Below are 17,582 nucleotides of genomic sequence, written 5' to 3' on the forward strand. Positions count from 1 at the left end.
GCCAGTATCCAGGATAGGGACTATGAAGTACAGGCTTGGCGAAGTTTTTATTCGACTCGCACGTTTTTTAATGAACTCGTTTGTTGGTATTTAGTCCGGGATCATCAAGGCGGATCTTGTAACAGGTAAGTACAAACATGTTTGTCAATTTTTCTATTTTGCCAGCTTTTCGTTTTCTTTGTGTGTACTACTTTTTTTAGTGTATCATAGCTCTTTGGACAGGGAACTGGTATTAAACTGGTCACAAATGGAAAAAAAATATGTAGCTCATTTAAATTCAAAGAAATTTGTAACACTTTTCAATGATGATGTACATCAAATCACTGCTTACACTCTTAACAGCCTCTTTGTCACTTGATGCATGAAACGAGAAGACTTCCTCCAGCGTCATCTCACTGTGTCAAACGAATAAAACAACAGGTAATTCAATACAGTCTGTGTCAGCTCTAGCCAATAGCAGCCTCGTGCCGTGATGCAGGAAAGAGAACGAAGTTCCCCTAACTATTGTACTCAGTAACAGTTGATAGCGTGTCAGACACAAATGACTCATGTAGCAGAACAGTAAATAGGATACATCGGCATGCCTTCATAACAAGGAACAACAGAATTACATAGTGTACAAAATAAATAGTCATATGTCTCTTAGTAAATGCTTTGCTCTGAGATAGAGTATACATTGGAATCAACTTGTTACTCTCTACGTAGTGGGTAGTCATCATCGTGCTAAGCTAGATGACGTCCGTTGGTTATTTTGTAGCTTAACTGGACTCAGTTTCAATCACACTTGTCGAACTTTACTTTTACTTGATGTTGAGGAAATCAACATTACGCCTCAGACATATATATTATACTTGTACTTGTTTTCAAATATTTAGCCGAAAGTTACTAAAATGTTGGGTGGAAACACAGAGAGATGGGTAGGATGATTCATAGGCGCGACCAGATGGTCACTTACAATCGGACCATTTCGTATGCTTATTCAAGCACATTGTAATATGGATCCATGGTTTTATATTTCTACCAAAAGAGAAGTACCAACTAACACAGTTTAGCCAACTAAAAAAAAAACACTACCGGAAATTTGTTTCCCATGTTATAGATCAGCCCAACTACGACGTACTTACGTACTATCTCGTCGCGTTGTACCACTGATAGTTCGGCTAACAACAACAACAACAACAACAAGGCGTAAGTACTTTTTAAAGGCACCGTTTTCGTGTGAGATCTTCAGATCAGTTGTATCCTTGATGTCGAGGACATGCACTTGCTTTTCAAAGGCACCTTTTCAACATGAATTTTTCAATTGGAAGAGTCGTACAAGTAAATTTGTTGTTTTGGTTTTTGTCCAGCCCTAAGAGAGGAAGAACAAGAAAGTGGTGTACACCGAAGAGAAGTGACGAGAAATGGAAAGAACCAGTCAGAAGCGAAAGAAAACGTGGTTTATACAGAGGCCCGTTGCTATAGGAAGATAAGATGACGCTGCGTGTGACGTTTTGTACTGTACTTTTGCTGCTATCGGGCGTCCAGGCTTATCAGGACCTTCTTATTTCGGGTGAAAACGTCGAAATACCCGAGGATGTGTCAGTTGGTAGCACAGTGGTGCGGCTCAGAGATTTTCTTGATGCCAGCTTTAGTTCTGCAAAAGACGGCAATGGGACGTTTTGGTCGGTAAACATCACCACAGGGGACGATTCGGGGCGGTTTGGGTTTCGTGCGGAGAACTTGGCGTTGATCGTTGCGGCTCCGCTGGACTACAAGTTAGAGCCGCGGTACAACCTGACGGTGGAGTTGACTGATAACGGCAACGATAACGTTCTGTACGTGACCCTTGTCATCGTAGTCATGGACGTGCAGGGATACCCGCCATTCTATAACAAACGGTGTGAAACGCCAGTCCTTCCGGGCAGAGAGAGCGACAGGATCCTCGGGGATCATACCGTACTCAGCAGCGATGACGGGTTTTATGCGTCTTTTAACGGAGAGAGAGTGGCGTCGTACAGAGACTATCTTCAGTACGGTATGCCTATGACGTACGCAGCTAATTTCGTCTTCAACGGTGATTGTTCCGTAAGATTCGTCGGTAGCGCAAAGGAATTCACAAATTCAGACGAGACTTTAATAGCTGCAGTGCTTCAAGGACCACGACAACAAGGCAGGATCGAACTCATATGTCATGACCGAGATGGAAGGAGTAAAGGGTACATCACTATATTGGACATTTCCCTCGACGACGGCTTGCCTCAATGGGCGCAAAGTCGTCAGTTCCAAACGGACGAAGGTGCCCGATTTTTCTTTATCATAGAGTTACTTGAGATGTGGTCCACATCACCATACTGGATACGATGTGGCGGCAACGTGGAGTCTCTCAGTGGAGACGGGACCAATCTGTTTGAGTGGACATTTCACTACAACGTAACAGGATGTCCCGAGGGCTGGTATGGTGCGTACTGTGACAATGATTGCGTTTGTAAGAACGGTGCCCGTTGCCATGGCTTTAACGGTGCGTGTGAGTGCCGTCCGGGCTGGAGAGGACGAGCCTGTGACGTCTCCTGGCCTGAGGTCGTCATCATTGCGTCACCTGGCGAGTCTGCCGTGAAGTACATCGGTACCAATCTGACTTTGACCTGCCTGGCCCCACACATCCACGTAGCAAATATGACATGGGTTTATCGAGCAGGAAAAAGACATGACGACACAAAGGTTATTAAAGAAGGGACAGTACAGAACAGTTCCATCATCTTTCAGCCGATCCTAGAATCAGTTAACGGCAGATATAGTTGCATGGTACAGGACGAAGATGGTGAACTGTTTAATGCGACTTTCACTCTAAACGTCACGGAATGCCGACCCAACTATTATGGGGAAGATTGCAGCCAAGTGTGTGACTGTGAGTACGGAGGGACGTGTGACAGGTGGGAGGGTTGTCTGTGTCCTCCGGGCCGTCATGGAGACAGGTGTGAGCACATATGCGCACCTGGCACATTCGGGTGGAACTGTAGCATGAACTGCAATTGTGAAAACAACGCCAGGTGTGATCCAGTCAATGGCAGCTGCATTTGTGCTGAAGGACAGTCGGGTGAGTTTTGTCAGATCGTCTCCATTCCAGGTAATAATCAAGTCGTCGTTGTAGTGTTGGCGTCCGTTATCCCGACGATTGCTATTGTCGGTTGTATCGTGACTGGAGTCCTGGTAAAACGACATCACCGTCGCCCAAGAAGTCCGGAACACCCAACAGTGGACTTAGAAATGACGCCCCTCATGGAAACCTTTTCATCATGGGAAGTAGAGAAAGAGGACATTCGTCTCGAGCACATGATCGGTGAGGGAGAGTTCGGCCATGTCGTGCGGGGAAGACTGCGCGTGCCCGAAGGATACGAGGTTTTGGTGGCCGCCAAAAGTATCCGGCCTGACCGCATGACAGCCTCTGCTGTCCGTGACTTTCGCCGCGAAATGACCATCCTCACCAGGATCCACGAGGACAAAGATGGACACCCGAATGTGGTGAGGCTTTATGGGGTCGTGACTAAGTCTGAGCCTCAGTACATTCTTGTAGAGTACGCGAGCCATGAGGACCTGCGGCGGTACCTGTGGAGTCTGCGTGAACATCTCAAGACCACGGGGAATAGCAAACTGCTGGAACGGCTAGGTTTTGCTTGTGACGTTGCCAGTGGCTTATCGGAGCTGGCACGTCTGAAGATCGTGCACCGGGACATCGCAGCTCGTAATGTCGTCATCAGCGACAGGAAGGTGGCCAAGATTGCGGATTTCGGGCTGTCGCGCGATGTTTATGTTTCGTCGGCGTACGAACGCACCAACCTGGGCGGGGAGGAGGAACTGTTGCCGCTGAAGTGGATGGCCGTGGAGTCGTTACGGGACGGGGTGTACACGTGCGAGAGTGACGTGTGGTCGTACGGCGTGCTGCTTTGGGAGATCGCCAGCTTTGGGGAGGAGCCGCGCTATGCTGGTGGTCCGATGCACCCGGACGTGTGCACACTGTTGGAGCTGCTGAGGAAAGGAGTCCGCCTGCAGCAGCCGGAGAACTGTCCCAAGTCTGTGTACCGCATCATCAGGTCCTGCTGGATAGTCGACCCATCGAAGCGACCGACGCCTGATGAACTGTTCCAGAAGATAGACCAAATGAGGCCTCAAAGACAAGCTGCGATCCTGGTCAATAGGATTTTATGACTTTTCTTTCAGACTAATTTCTCCAATATAGAAGTTAAACTTATCAATCTACCAGTATTTTAAGCCGATGAACCATGAAAATCTATTGGTTATTCTTTATAAAAGCCTAGGCATATCTTTTTAACTATCTTTTTCTGCCATGGACGCCTCTTGTATTACACAGCATGCAATGACAAGCAATACAATTAGAAAAATAGCCCTCGACGGTGAGTTTATGTGGTTCAGCACCTTTTTATGCACTTTCGGGCGTGACGCCTACGTGGCCACGTATGTACCTACCCTGCGTATACCGGGATATTTGGGCACGGCCGGACCCAGGATATTTTTAAACTCGCAATTAAAATCGAACTGGTACCTGGTGATAAATAGACGCCGTGACATAATCCTGAAAACACCGAGGTATTCGTCAGTGCCCCGGGACAAATTTGTGGCTTCTGTGCCCGACCGGGACTACACATCCGACGGACGCCGGCGCCATTGTGGCCGTAGCATAAGTTACTGTAGAGGCAACATGATCAAACGAATGGAACACATGGAAAATACTTTAATTCAATAGTGGTAAATCATAGGAATTTCATTCTTGTGGCATTTGGATGTTAAGTAAAGGTAAACATCATTAGACTTAAATCATGCAAATAGGGGACTCATTTAAATCATTTGCTAGGGCATGCTAAAATTACCTTCTTTGCTCAGATCAGGCTTTCAGACATTGAGCATTTGTTATTTTGTCAGAGTCATAGTACTTAAACCGAGTAAGCCGTAGGTTAGGTGAGATACGCACGTGATAGCTCGCACAGGTACCTCGTAGTTGGCGTCGTAATTGAATTTTTACTGGAATGTAAAATCATAGATAAGATATCGTTGCGTTGTACCACTGATAGTTTGCGTGACAACAAGAACAACAACAACAACAACAAATAATGCTGTTACCTATCATTATCATGCCCATTCCATTTGTAATGTCTTTGTCTCCGTCAGCATGATAGCTAGTCCTTTGTAATAGCCACAGATTTGTTGGACACCCCAACCAATAAAACAACAACAACAACAACAACATGGTAGCCTGAAATACACTCTTTTGTACGGCCACCATTTCCGTGTGGGACTTTTCGTTGTGTCTCCGTGGCGCCGAGGACATTAAAAGGCACCATTTCCTTCTGTAGGTACCATTTGGTTTTAAAAGCACCATTTCCGTGTAAATTCTCTCTGCAGGCAGCTGGTTTTAAATCAGGCATCCGTTTGCATGGATATCTAATGATATGCCATTACCATTCTTTGTCGATGTCAGTTGTTTGAGAGTCCTTTTAATGGACTTTCATCCTTTATGTAAATTAGATCGTGATTTGCCACTGATCATCTGATTATGTCCATGATCACTTAAGCTATCTAGATACTAATTGATAATCATGACGACCATAATCTGGACCAGCTGTGGTCATGATTTTGGGTGGTAGATAGCTCTTTGGGAAGAGAGTAAGTGGTATAGGTTTGGTCTCCCTAGCTGCTTGCTTGGGAACTGCAGGGGTCGGTATAGTGTCAGATTTCAAAATGGAATAACTCAAGAAGGGGTTGATGGATCGTCATGATTTTTGGTATGTAGATAGCTTATTAAGTGATGCTTCATATAGTTGAATAATAATTATGCAAATTGGGATCTAATTTGCATAAATAACGAGGAAATTGTAGGGCTATTGCAACGTGTGACATTGGTAAATGAGTTAGAGAAGGATATTGATAGACGAACATCATGCAAAGTATTCTGTATGTTCCATGTTGCAATTAGCCCTCAGGCAAGAACTTGCAAACTTTCTTTCTTTAAAATATTACAAGAATAGATGTTCAACACTCCAGTGACATACACATCACACATGTACCTCTCCACCCTCCCTACAAAGACTAATGATTAGATTTTGGGCACCCTAGTAAGTCATTGCCATAAAATTTACACAAGCTCTTAATATTTCATGGAGGTATTAGGTCACCAAACTCTAGTTGATAAGACTTCGTGTGACTTTGTCAAATAACATATGAAATAAAATCTTTATGTCTACAGACATCTTTTTACATAACAAACCTGGTTTATTTGGCAAAGGTATGTGTTCGTGGAACTCTAGTTTTAGGTTTTGGCAGTTTGCTGACCAACTGTTGTTTGAATGGAAGGTGAATCGGTTGTACAATATTTTCGTGCACTATCCTACGAAATGTGACAATTAAAGCTTCTTTGTTGGATTCTCTCCTTTACTGTCAACATGCCTAAGATGTTAAACATTGTTGCACTGCCTGTCACGGTATCGCATCCGAGGGCAAACCTGGCTTGCTGCTCCGTTCTGCACCACTTGGCGCTTTCCCTGCTCGCTTGGTTGTTCCCAGTAACATTGCATTTTTCTTGTCCAAACTGTTGTCATTGGGTTCAAGTTTCCCACGTCGCGATCGGTGGCTTTGACAGCTTGACTCAAGCTACAATACAAGTAAAGTGAAAGGTAAACCGCTTAGACGGTATTTGCAACTGCTCTCTCGTTACGGAGTCATTTATGCACTGATCTTTGCAGACAGTAGTGGCATTGACAGATCAGCACTGCAAGCTTGAAGGTCGCTGACGTCGACGTTGTCGCCAACTTGTCTCACAGGTGGGAATGTAATCTACATACACTAGTACAAGTTCTAGGTAAGGGAACTAGAAAGGCCGACATTTGCTTGGGAGCAAATACAGCATATTGCAATCCATCTTCATATGCATGCCAATCCCAAATTTAACAATTTTTGATTGATGTACACCATAGGTGTGAATAGAGCCCTGTGGCTACATAACATAGGCACCTTCATACCAAATTTCAGACCATTTGGTTTTCATTCATGGGTACAAGAGCCAAAACTTAACATTTTTAGTCCGTAAATGGCAAAAAATCCCAAAATTCATCAATTTAAAGTATTGTATGCCCAAAGTGAAAATGAAGTACTGTGGGTACTTGCCAGACACACTTTCGTGCCGAATTTCAGGTCATTAGGTTTTCATACAAGGGTATAGGAGCCAAAAGTATTCATTTTTTGTCAAAAATAGCCAAAACCCTAAAATAACTCATTTTTAAAGTGATCTATGGAGAAAGAGATGATGGTTTTCTGTGCTGATATGTCCAATGCACCTCTGTACCAAATTTCAGGTCATTATGGTTTAATACCAGGGCACAGGGGCCCAAAATATATATATTTTGTCTAAAAATGACCAAAAACCCTAAATATCAAAATTTCTAAGGCCTCTATCAAAAAAGTGAAAAAAACACCTGGGGGTATTTGCTATCCCTACCGCCATGCCAAATTTCAGCTCATTTGCCACAAAAGTGAAAAAGTTGAATCGACTTGAAGATTTTGACAGGAGAAGAAGAAACTCAGCAAAAACTAGAAAGGCCGACATTTGCTTAGGAGCAAATACAGCATATTGCAATCCATCTTCATCCTTGAGAAAATCCCAAAATTCAACAATTTGAAATAATGTTTGCTGAAAGGGAAAAGGAAGTACTGTGGGCACTTGTCCTACACACCTTCATGCCGAATTTTAGGTCATTTGGTTTCAATATAAGGGCATAGGAGCCAAAAATATACATTTTTAGTTAAAAATGGCTAAAAATCCCAAAGTAACTCATTTTATAAGTGCTCTATGAAGAAAGTGTTGATGGGGTCCTGTTGTCATATGTCCAATTTACCTTTGTACCAAATTTCAGGTCATTTGGTTTACATACAAGGGCAAAGAAGCCAAAATATACATTTTTTAGTCAAAAATGACTGAAAACCCCAAAATAACTCATTTTTCAAGTGATCTATGAAGAAAGTGTCGATGGGGTCCTGTGAGCATATGTTCAATGCACCTCTGTACCAAATTTCAGGTCATTTGGTTTCTATACAAGGGCATAGGAGCAAAAAATATACATTTTTAGTAAAAAATGGCCAAAAACCCTAAAATAACTCATTTTTGGAGTAAACAATGAATGAAGCGTTGATGGGGTTCTGTGGTCATATGTCAAACGCACCCATGTACCAAATTTCAGGTCATTTGGTTTTAATACAAGGGCATAGGAGCCAAAAATATACATTTTTAGTCAAAAATGGCCAAAACCCCTAAAATAACTCATTTTTGAAGTGATCTATGAAGAAAGTGTTGATGGTTTTCTGTGCTCATATGTCCAATGCACCTCTGTACCAAATTTCAGGTCATTAGCTTGTAATACCAGGGCACAGGGGCCCAAAATATATATATTTTGTCTAAAAATGACCAAAAACCCTAAATATCACAAATTCTAAGGCCTCTATTAAGAAAGTGAAAAAAACGCCTAGGGGTATTTGCTATCCCTGCCTTCATGCCAAATTTCAGCTCATTTGGCCCAAAAATGAAAAAGTTGAATCCATTTGAAGATTTATTCAGGAGAAACAAAGAAAAAACAGTATATTGCAATCCCATACTATGTATGGATTGCAATATAACAATATATTGCAATCCCATACTATGTATGGATTGCAATATAATGAAGCTGTCTTCTGTCGCTGTGAACAGGGTTTGAAAAGCTACATAGAAAGTTAGTATGCGGTTATTATTTTAGAAAACATGCACTGATGTCTCCTGTTTATATGTAAAACGACAAAAACAGTGTTATGCACTTTAATACTGACAGAAGTTTGCCCTTAAGCTTAATGAATTCTTAAGGCTTACTTAAACCGAGTAAGCCTTAAGTTGGGTGCAACTTGGGTGAACTTCACTCGTGATAACTCGCAATGGTGCCTCGTACGTGGCGGAAGTACGTCGTAATTGAATTTTTACAGGAATGAAAAATCATAGATAATATGTCCTACGGTTGCGTTGTACTACTGATAGTTCGCCTAACAGCAACAACAACAACTAATGTTGTTTGTTACCTATTATTATCCTGTCCATGTCAAACTCCATTTGTATTGTCTTTGTCTCCGTCAACATAGCTAGTCCTTTGTAATAGCCACAAACTTGTTGGACAGCCCAACCGATAAATAAAACAACAACAACATGGTAGCCTGAAATACGTCATTTGTACAGGCACCATTTCCGTGTGAGACCTTTCGTTGTGTCTCCATGCCATGGTGTCGAGGACATGTAAAGGTACCATTTCCCTCAAAAGGCACCATTTCCTTCAAAAGGCACAATCACCACATTCTCTCCCTCGGCAGTGGAGATGAAAATAAAATAGAAATGAGTAGTTGTTTACGAGTTGTTTTCCAGCTGCTTTCGAATTCTGATCGGTTGTGCGTGCTTGTTTTGACAGGTTTTAGGCGGTTTCGAGTTGCTTTCGGTGTTATTCGAGTTGTTCCCGGTAGATTTCAAGTTGTTTACCGCTGTTTTCGGTTGTTTTCGGTAGTTTTCGGTATTTAGTGAGACCGGAAGCAAACTGTTGTCATTGGGTTCAAGTTTCCCACGTCAGTTGCTTTGACAGCTCGCCTCAAGTTACAAGTAAAGTGAAGAGGCAGGTAAACCAGTTAGACTGCGTTTGCAGACAGTAGTGACATTGACAGATCAGCACTGCAAGCTTGAAGATCACTGACGTTGTCGCCAACTTTTCGTCACAGGTGGGAATATAATCTTTTTAGTGTACAGGTTCGAGGAAATGAAGCTGTCTTCTGTCGCTGTGAACTGGATTGAAAAGCTACATGAAGGTATTACGCAGTTCTTATTTTAGAGAACATACACTGATGTCTCCTGTTTATATGCAAAACGACAAAAAAGTGTCCTACACTTACTGACAGAAGCTTGCTCTTGTGCTTAATGATTCTTCTGGTTTTCAAAATGGCGATAACGCCGAAAATGTCGTTGCGTTGCACTACTGATAGTTGCCTAACAACAACAACAACTAATTTTGTTACCCATTAATATCCTGTCCTTGTCAAATTCCATTTGAATTGTCTTTGTCTTCGTCAGCATGGCTAGTCCTTTGTAATAGCCACAAACTTGTTTGGCAACCGATAAATAAAACAACAACACCAACAACACGGTATCCTGAAACTCCTTTTGTACAGGCACCATTTCCGTATGAGACCTTTCGTTGTGCCTCCATGCCATGGTGTCGAGGACATGTAAAGGCACCATTTCCTCCAAAAGGCACCATTTCCTCCAAAAGGCACCATTTCCTCCAAAAGGCACCATTTCCTTCAAAAGGCACCATTTCCTTCAAAAGGCACCATTCCTTTCTAAAGCTTAAAGGCACCATTTCCTTCAAAAGGCACCATTTCCTTCTAAAGCTTAAAGGCACCATTTCCTCCAAAAGGCATCATTTCCTTCAAAAAGGCACCATTTCCTTCTAAAGCTTAAGGCCATTTCCTTCTAAAGCTTAAAGGCACCACTTCCTTCAAATGCATCATTTCCTTCGAAGGTTCAAAGGCGCCATTTCCGTGTGTGAGTGTGTGACTAGGGCAATCCTTGCTGCTCCGTTCCGCACCACTTGGAGGCGTTTGATGTTTCTAGCCAGTGTTGTTTTTCCCATACAGGGAACAGTAAATCCAAGTGAGAGTTCTTCCTTATCCTATATAAGTAAGTTTGTGCCTCATTCTGTTCAGTTGACTCATGCTTGTAGCTCTAGCGGTGGCGCTTTCCCTATTCGCTTGTTGTTCCCACTAGCATTGATTTTCTTTTCCCATTGTTCAACGTAAGCAAACTGTTGTCACTGGGTTCAAGTTTCCCTCCTCAGTGACTTTGACAGCTCGCCTCAAGTTACAATACAAGTAAAGTGAAAAGACAGGTAAACAGGTTATTAGTGACAGTAGTGACATTAATAGATCAGCACTGCAAGCTTGAAAATCGCTGAAGTTGTCACCAACTTGTCTCACAGGTGGGAATATCCTCTAGTCACCAACTTGACTCACGGGTGGAAATATCCTCTATTTTTGCACAGGTTCTAGGTGAGGGAGTGAAGCTGTCTTCTACTAAGATCTGTCACTGTAAATAGGGTTTGAAAAGCTACACACAGAGTTACCATGTAGTTATTTTGTTCAGGCACCATTTCCATGTGAGACCTTTCGTTGTGTATCCATGCAGTGGACATGTAAAGGTACCATTTCCTTCTAAATGCACCATTTCCTTGGCCTTCTAAAGGTACTATTTCCGTGTAAGGCAGTTTGCATTGTGCCTCTATACCATGGTGTCAAGGACATGTAAATGCACCATTTCCCTCTAAATCTAATGGCACCATTTCACATGTAAAGGCACCATTTCCTTCTAAAGCACAATTTCCTTCTAAAGGCACCATTTCTTTCTAAAGGCACCATTTCCTTCTAAAGCACAATTTACCATTTCCTTCTAGAGGCACCATTTCCTTCTTAAGACACCATTTCCTTGGGTGGTGTAGGTGGAGTAACTCATGGATGGCGATACTGGCTCGCTAGGCTATCTGCCCATCTGATGTCATGCCGCATGCCATAAAATGTGCTGGAAAAAAAAAAAGACAAACTCATTTTACATATTGTACTCATAGACAGAGAAATTTATGTTGGTTCATTCTTGCTATCTGTGTTAGTAGACATGACTTTTCAACATGAAGTTTTCAACTGTAACAAAAGAGCCGCGTTTATGTAGTAATTTCTGATTGTTTGTGTTTTGTTCAGTCCCAAAGAAGACGTGATCCCAGCCGGACAAATTAACAGCAAGAAGAAACAGAAAGTGGCGTCCAAGAGGAAAGGATTCACCTCGTCATCAGCGAGAGGAAATGTGGTAACAGGCTAGTTCTACGTTACTCTACGAAGATTAGATGATGCTGCGTGTGGCGTTCTGTACTGCACTTCTGCTGCTGTCTGGCTTCCAGGCTTATCAAGACCTTTTCATTTCGGGTGAAAACGTCGAAATACCCGAGGATGTGCCAGTTGGTAGCAAAGTGGTGCGGCTCAGAGATTTTCTTGATGCCAGCGTTAATTCCACAGATAAACGCAATGGGACGTTTTGGTCGGTAAACATCACCGCAGGGGACGGTTCGGGACGTTTTGGGGTTCGTGCGGAGAACTTGACGTTGATCGTGGCGGCTCCGATGGACTACAAGTTAGAGCCGCGGTACAACCTGACGGTGGAGCTGACTGATAACGGCAACAATAACGTTCTGTACGTGATCATTGTCATCGTAGTCATGGACGTGCCGGGATACCCGCCATTCTATAACAAACGGTGTGAAACGCCAGTCCTTCTGGGCAGAGAGGGCGACAGGGTCCTCGGGGATTATACCGTACTCAGCAGTGATGAGGGGTTTTATACGTATGTTAACGGAGAGATTATTTACTCGTACGCTTATGACTATCTTCAGACCGATTTGCCAATGACGTACCCGGCTAATCTCGTCTTGAAAGGTGATTGTTCCGGAAGATTCGTTGGAAGCACAAGCGCACTTATAGACGACTTGTCTCCACTCATCGTGGTGCTTCAAGGACAACAAGGCAGAGCCGAATTCATATGTCGGGACCGAGATGGGAGGAACAAGGGGAACATTACTGTATTGGACATTTCCCTCGATGACGTCGACTTGCCTCAATGGGCACAAAGTCGTCAGTTCCAAACGGACGAAGGTGATAGTTTTTTCTTTATATTTCAGTTGATTGAAATATGGTCCACATCATCATACTGGATACGATGTGGCGGTAACTTCAGGCCCCCCGTTGCGGACGGGGCCTGGCTGGTGGAATGGGCATTTCACTACAACGTAACAGGGTGTCCTGTGGGATCTTACGGTGTGTACTGTGACAAGGATTGTGTTTGTCAGAACGGTGCCCGTTGCCATGGCTTTAACGGTGCGTGTGAGTGCCGTCCGGGCTGGAGAGGACGAGCCTGTGACATCTCCTGGCCTGAGGTCGTCATCATCGCGTCACCTGGCGATTTAGTCGTGAAGTACATCGGTACCAATCTGACTTTAACCTGCCTGGCCCCACATATCAACGTAGCAAATATGACATGGGCTTATCAAGCAGGAAAAAGACGTGATGACACAAATGTCATTGAAGAAGGGAAAGCACGGAACAGTTCCATCAGCTTTCAGCCGATTCTAGAGTCAGCTAACGGCAGGTATAGTTGCATGGTACAGGACGAAGATGGTGAACTGTTTAATGCGACTTTCATTCTAAACGCCACGAAATGCCGACCCAACTATCATGGGGAAGATTGCAGCCAAGTGTGTGACTGTGAGTACGGAGTGACGTGTGACAGGTGGGAGGGTTGTCTGTGTCCTCCGGGCCGTCATGGAGACAGGTGTGAGCACACATGCGCACCTGGCACATTCGGGTGGAACTGTAGTATGAACTGCAATTGTGAAAACAACGCCAGGTGTGATCCAGTCAATGGCAGCTGTATTTGCGCTGAAGGACAGTCGGGTGAGTTTTGTCAGATTGTTTCCATTTCTGGTAATAATCAAGTCGTCGTTGTAGTGTTGGCGTCCGTTATCCCGACCATTGCTATAATCGGCTGTATCGTGACTGGAGTCCTGGTAAAACGACGCCACCGTCGCTCAAGAAGTCCAGAACACCCAACCATGGACTTAGTCTTAGAAACATTTTCATCATGGGAAGTAGAGAAAGAGGACATCCGTTTAGAACACATGATCGGTGAGGGAGAGTTCGGCCATGTCGTACGGGGAAGACTGCGCGTGCCCGAAGGATACGAGGTTTTGGTGGCCGCTAAAAGTATCCGGCCTGACCGCATGACAGCCTCTGCTGTCCGTGACTTTCGCCGCGAAATGACCACCCTCACCAGGATCCACGAGAACAAAGATGGTCACCCGAATGTGGTGAAGCTTTATGGGGTCGTGACTAAGTCTGAGCCGCAGTACATCCTTGTAGAGTACGCGAGCAATGAAGAACTGAGGCGGTACCTGTGGAGTCTGCGTGAACATCTCAAGACCACGGGGAATAGCAAACTGCTGGAACGGCTAGGTTTTGCTTGTGACGTTGCCAGTGGGTTATCGGAGCTGGCACGTCTGAAGATCGTGCACAGGGACATCGCAGCTCGTAATGTCGTCATCAGCGACAGGAAGGTGGCAAAGATCGCTGATTTCGGGCTGTCGCGCGACGTTTATGTTTCCTCTGCGTACAAACGCACCAACCGGGGCGGGGAGGAGGAGCTGTTGCCGCTGAAGTGGATGGCCCTGGAGTCGTTACGGGACGGGGTGTACACGTGCGAGAGTGACGTGTGGTCGTACGGCGTGCTGCTGTGGGAGATCGCCAGCTTTGGGGAGGAGCCGCGCTATGCTGGTGGTCCGATGCACCCGGACGTGTGCACACTGTTGGAGCTGCTGAGGAAAGGAGTCCGTCTGCAGCAGCCGGAGAACTGTCCCAAGTCTGTGTACAAGATCATCAGGTCCTGCTGGATAGTCGACCCATTGAAGCGACCGACGCCTGATGAACTGTTTCAGAAGATGGACCAAATGAGGCCACAAAGACAAGCTGCGATCCTGGCCAATAGGATTTGATAACTTTTCTTTCAGTCCATTCTCTGCCTTGTACAGGTTTCATAAACCAACCAATCAATATACATCTAAGCCAATGAACCCTCTGAATCTATTGAAATTCTAAAACAAATCATTGTAAAGTGGATATATGGATATATGTGGGCACCCACATCTAGATTTTCAGGTAATTTTCTATTAGTACCTGGGCACAGGTGCCAAACCAAACATTTTTAGTCTGAAATAGCAAAAGGGTCCCAATATAAACCGCCCTGAATGAGTATATTTAGAAAGTTTTGATGAATTAGAAGTTCTGTGCGCATATATCATTGGCGCTCGTAGTCCAAATTGCGGGCATGGTAAAAATAAGAAATTTATGACATAATTATGGGTTAATTATGCGTCATAGTCTGCCACCTAGACACACATGTACTGGCACCTTTGTAAATATTTTATTTAGAATTTTTTTTTCTGTTGGTCCTTATTACTATTAGAATGCATTGTTTTCGTCAAATGTTTTTTTTTACTCTGAAGGTTATGTGGTGTATATCTCAAGAACCGCTGGAAGGATTGGAATAGGTTTTGGTAGGTGGGTACATGGGTGTGTGGTGATGGTGCAGGTTGAGTTTGGGCCTCCTGTTGGTTGACCTTGGTACTGCAGTAGCACGTTTTGTATTATGTTTTTGCACATGGACTTGCTGTGGTGTTGATTGTTATGTGGTTGATAGGTGTAAAGTTGATGCTTATTTGGTGTAAATTTCGACCTGCTAGCTGTTTGCTGTGGATCTGTAGGGTTGTTTGTTTTGTGGATGTTTGCTGTTTTCGGCGAATTTCATATTAACCGTGGATGGGTTGCCGTTATATTTGTAACGTGGTTAGTTGTTGGGGATCCAATCTTGGCTTCGCAATTTTTGGTCTTTTGGTGGTTGACTGCAGTACTCCAGCATGTACTTTACTTTAACATTTTTTGTATGTTTTAACTGCCCCGTTGTAAGAAGTGGTCTAGTCCTGTGATAGATTAACAAGAGTGACACCAAGGGTCAGAGTTGCTGAAATATAGGTCAGAAATAGAGGTCAACGCGCTAGATTATATATCAGTTACAGTCTTGAGTTTGGAGGAAATTGTTACAATGTTTTATATGGATTGTATATTATACGTGTTCGGGTGTACATGTCCGACACCACATTTTTCTCATATTTAGACCAAGAAAAAGGTCAGTTGTTTTATTGATATGTTTATAGGGGCCGTGTATTATACGTGCGAGAAGGGGTAAACATGTAATACATTACATTTCTCATTCATCTACATGTGTTACCGACCGAGTGGACACAATAACAGAGTTCTGACCCAAAAAATAAGCGGCTGCTCGAATACATGTTGCAGTTAGCGATGGGACATTCCGTTTTAGCCCATGTGATCTCAAACTTTAGATTGGTGAAAGTTTGTTTGTAACTGAGAAAAATTAAAGAACAATGTTCGATAGCCGCGCGCTAGGTCGGTGGTACACAGTTGTGGTGGCAGCGAAAAAGGGCCCATTGTTGTGCGTGAATAACAACATTTTGTAATTGTCACAAACAGACAGAGATGTAAACATATCAACTGCAAATTATGCAAACTATGACTTAATTTGTATATGACGGAGTTCTGTAATCCCAGTGTTTTATGATAGTTTACCTAAATGTACTCAAGGCCAAATATAAAATCAACAGATTCTAATTATGTAAAGGAGGTCCTCATTTGCAAAAGTGCTATGATTCCTAAGAAGGAAATGTTTGGAATTTTATATACTATATATTCTATATATATTGAATTTTTATACAATATATTATTTGCTAAGGTATGTTTGAACGTCACTGAATCAGACACAAACTTTCAAATATAACGCATACTGCAGTGGGTAAATCTCGGTAAAGATTGTTAGAAGTTGTAAAAAATGTATACGGTCACACTCATAGACCGGTTTTTATCCAAGGAAAATGTGGATATGCAAATATAAGTATACGCCTGGGGTCCAAACGGACCCAATACAGTCGGATTAGGATTACGTATACTTAATCTAGATCTATGCTTACTACATTACTCAAGATAGTATTTCATGTAATATGCATTATTAATATCATTTACAACTTGATTTGATTTATTTGATTTGATAAATGGTGACCGGTTTATACGCCTTTAGCTTCTTACCGCTCTTGCACAGTTGTAGTGCCATTTCTTATTGTTTGCATTTATTGTAATCGGTATTTGGTTGTGCAAAATAAACAATAAACAAGTCAGCAGATGAAGTTTGAACACTGATAGTTGTTGGCGATATGACATGTTACGCATGGTTGTAATTCATCTGGTACTCGGGGGATCCTCAGAATATTGTTGCTGCATAATGCAACTTCTACCTGGTCTAAATGCAGTGTCAAGTTGCTAATACAATTATCATTTTTATTATGTTTACCTTCACAGAAGGTACACATATTGTTTTTGCTCAGACGTTCTTTTTTTCCGCGCACCTCAAAAACATGAATATCTCCGAAAGTAGAGCTTGGATTAACTTGAAAGCCAGAGTTATCTGGTAGGCCTGTACATAACGCACTGCACTGTGGTCATTCGGGCCCACATAGACCCAAAATAATGATTTTATGGGGCAAAAATGGGTGAAAAAAATAGCAATTTTAACACAAAATCGAACTTTAGAACACCTCTGGAATCTTGGAACGTTGTTCGAAACGAGGTCAACGACCGCCGCAGCTATCGAACAAGCCGCCGCGCCAGCAGAAAGAAATATGATACCCCAAAAGTATCGAAATGTGTGCAGGGATAGGTCACTAATTGTATGAATATATATCAAGTCAAGATTAAGTGTCTGTTGGGCATATTATTTTTGATTTTGTTTAAGTTTAGTAACCTGAACGAGCCAGTTGTACCTTATCTCTAAGCTATCCAAACATTGATATGATTCTATGTTGTGTTCGAGTTAC

General features: G+C 43.1%; 1 protein-coding gene across 1 annotated transcript; it reads left to right on the forward strand.

Annotated features, from left to right (window-relative positions):
• Positions 1 to 1,473: 1,473 nt before the first annotated feature.
• Positions 1,474 to 16,902, forward strand: LOC118412895. The gene is made up of 3 exons (XM_035815989.1): positions 1,474 to 4,181; positions 11,797 to 11,902; positions 11,940 to 16,902. Exons 1-3 carry the CDS (start codon positions 1,474 to 1,476, stop codon positions 14,631 to 14,633), a joined length of 5,508 nt encoding a protein of 1,835 aa, XP_035671882.1. The 3' UTR covers positions 14,634 to 16,902.
• The last annotated feature ends 680 nt before the right edge of the window (positions 16,903 to 17,582 follow it).

This window comes from Branchiostoma floridae, chromosome 1, assembly GCF_000003815.2.
Source record: "Branchiostoma floridae strain S238N-H82 chromosome 1, Bfl_VNyyK, whole genome shotgun sequence".
Lineage (NCBI taxonomy): Eukaryota > Metazoa > Chordata > Leptocardii > Amphioxiformes > Branchiostomatidae > Branchiostoma > Branchiostoma floridae.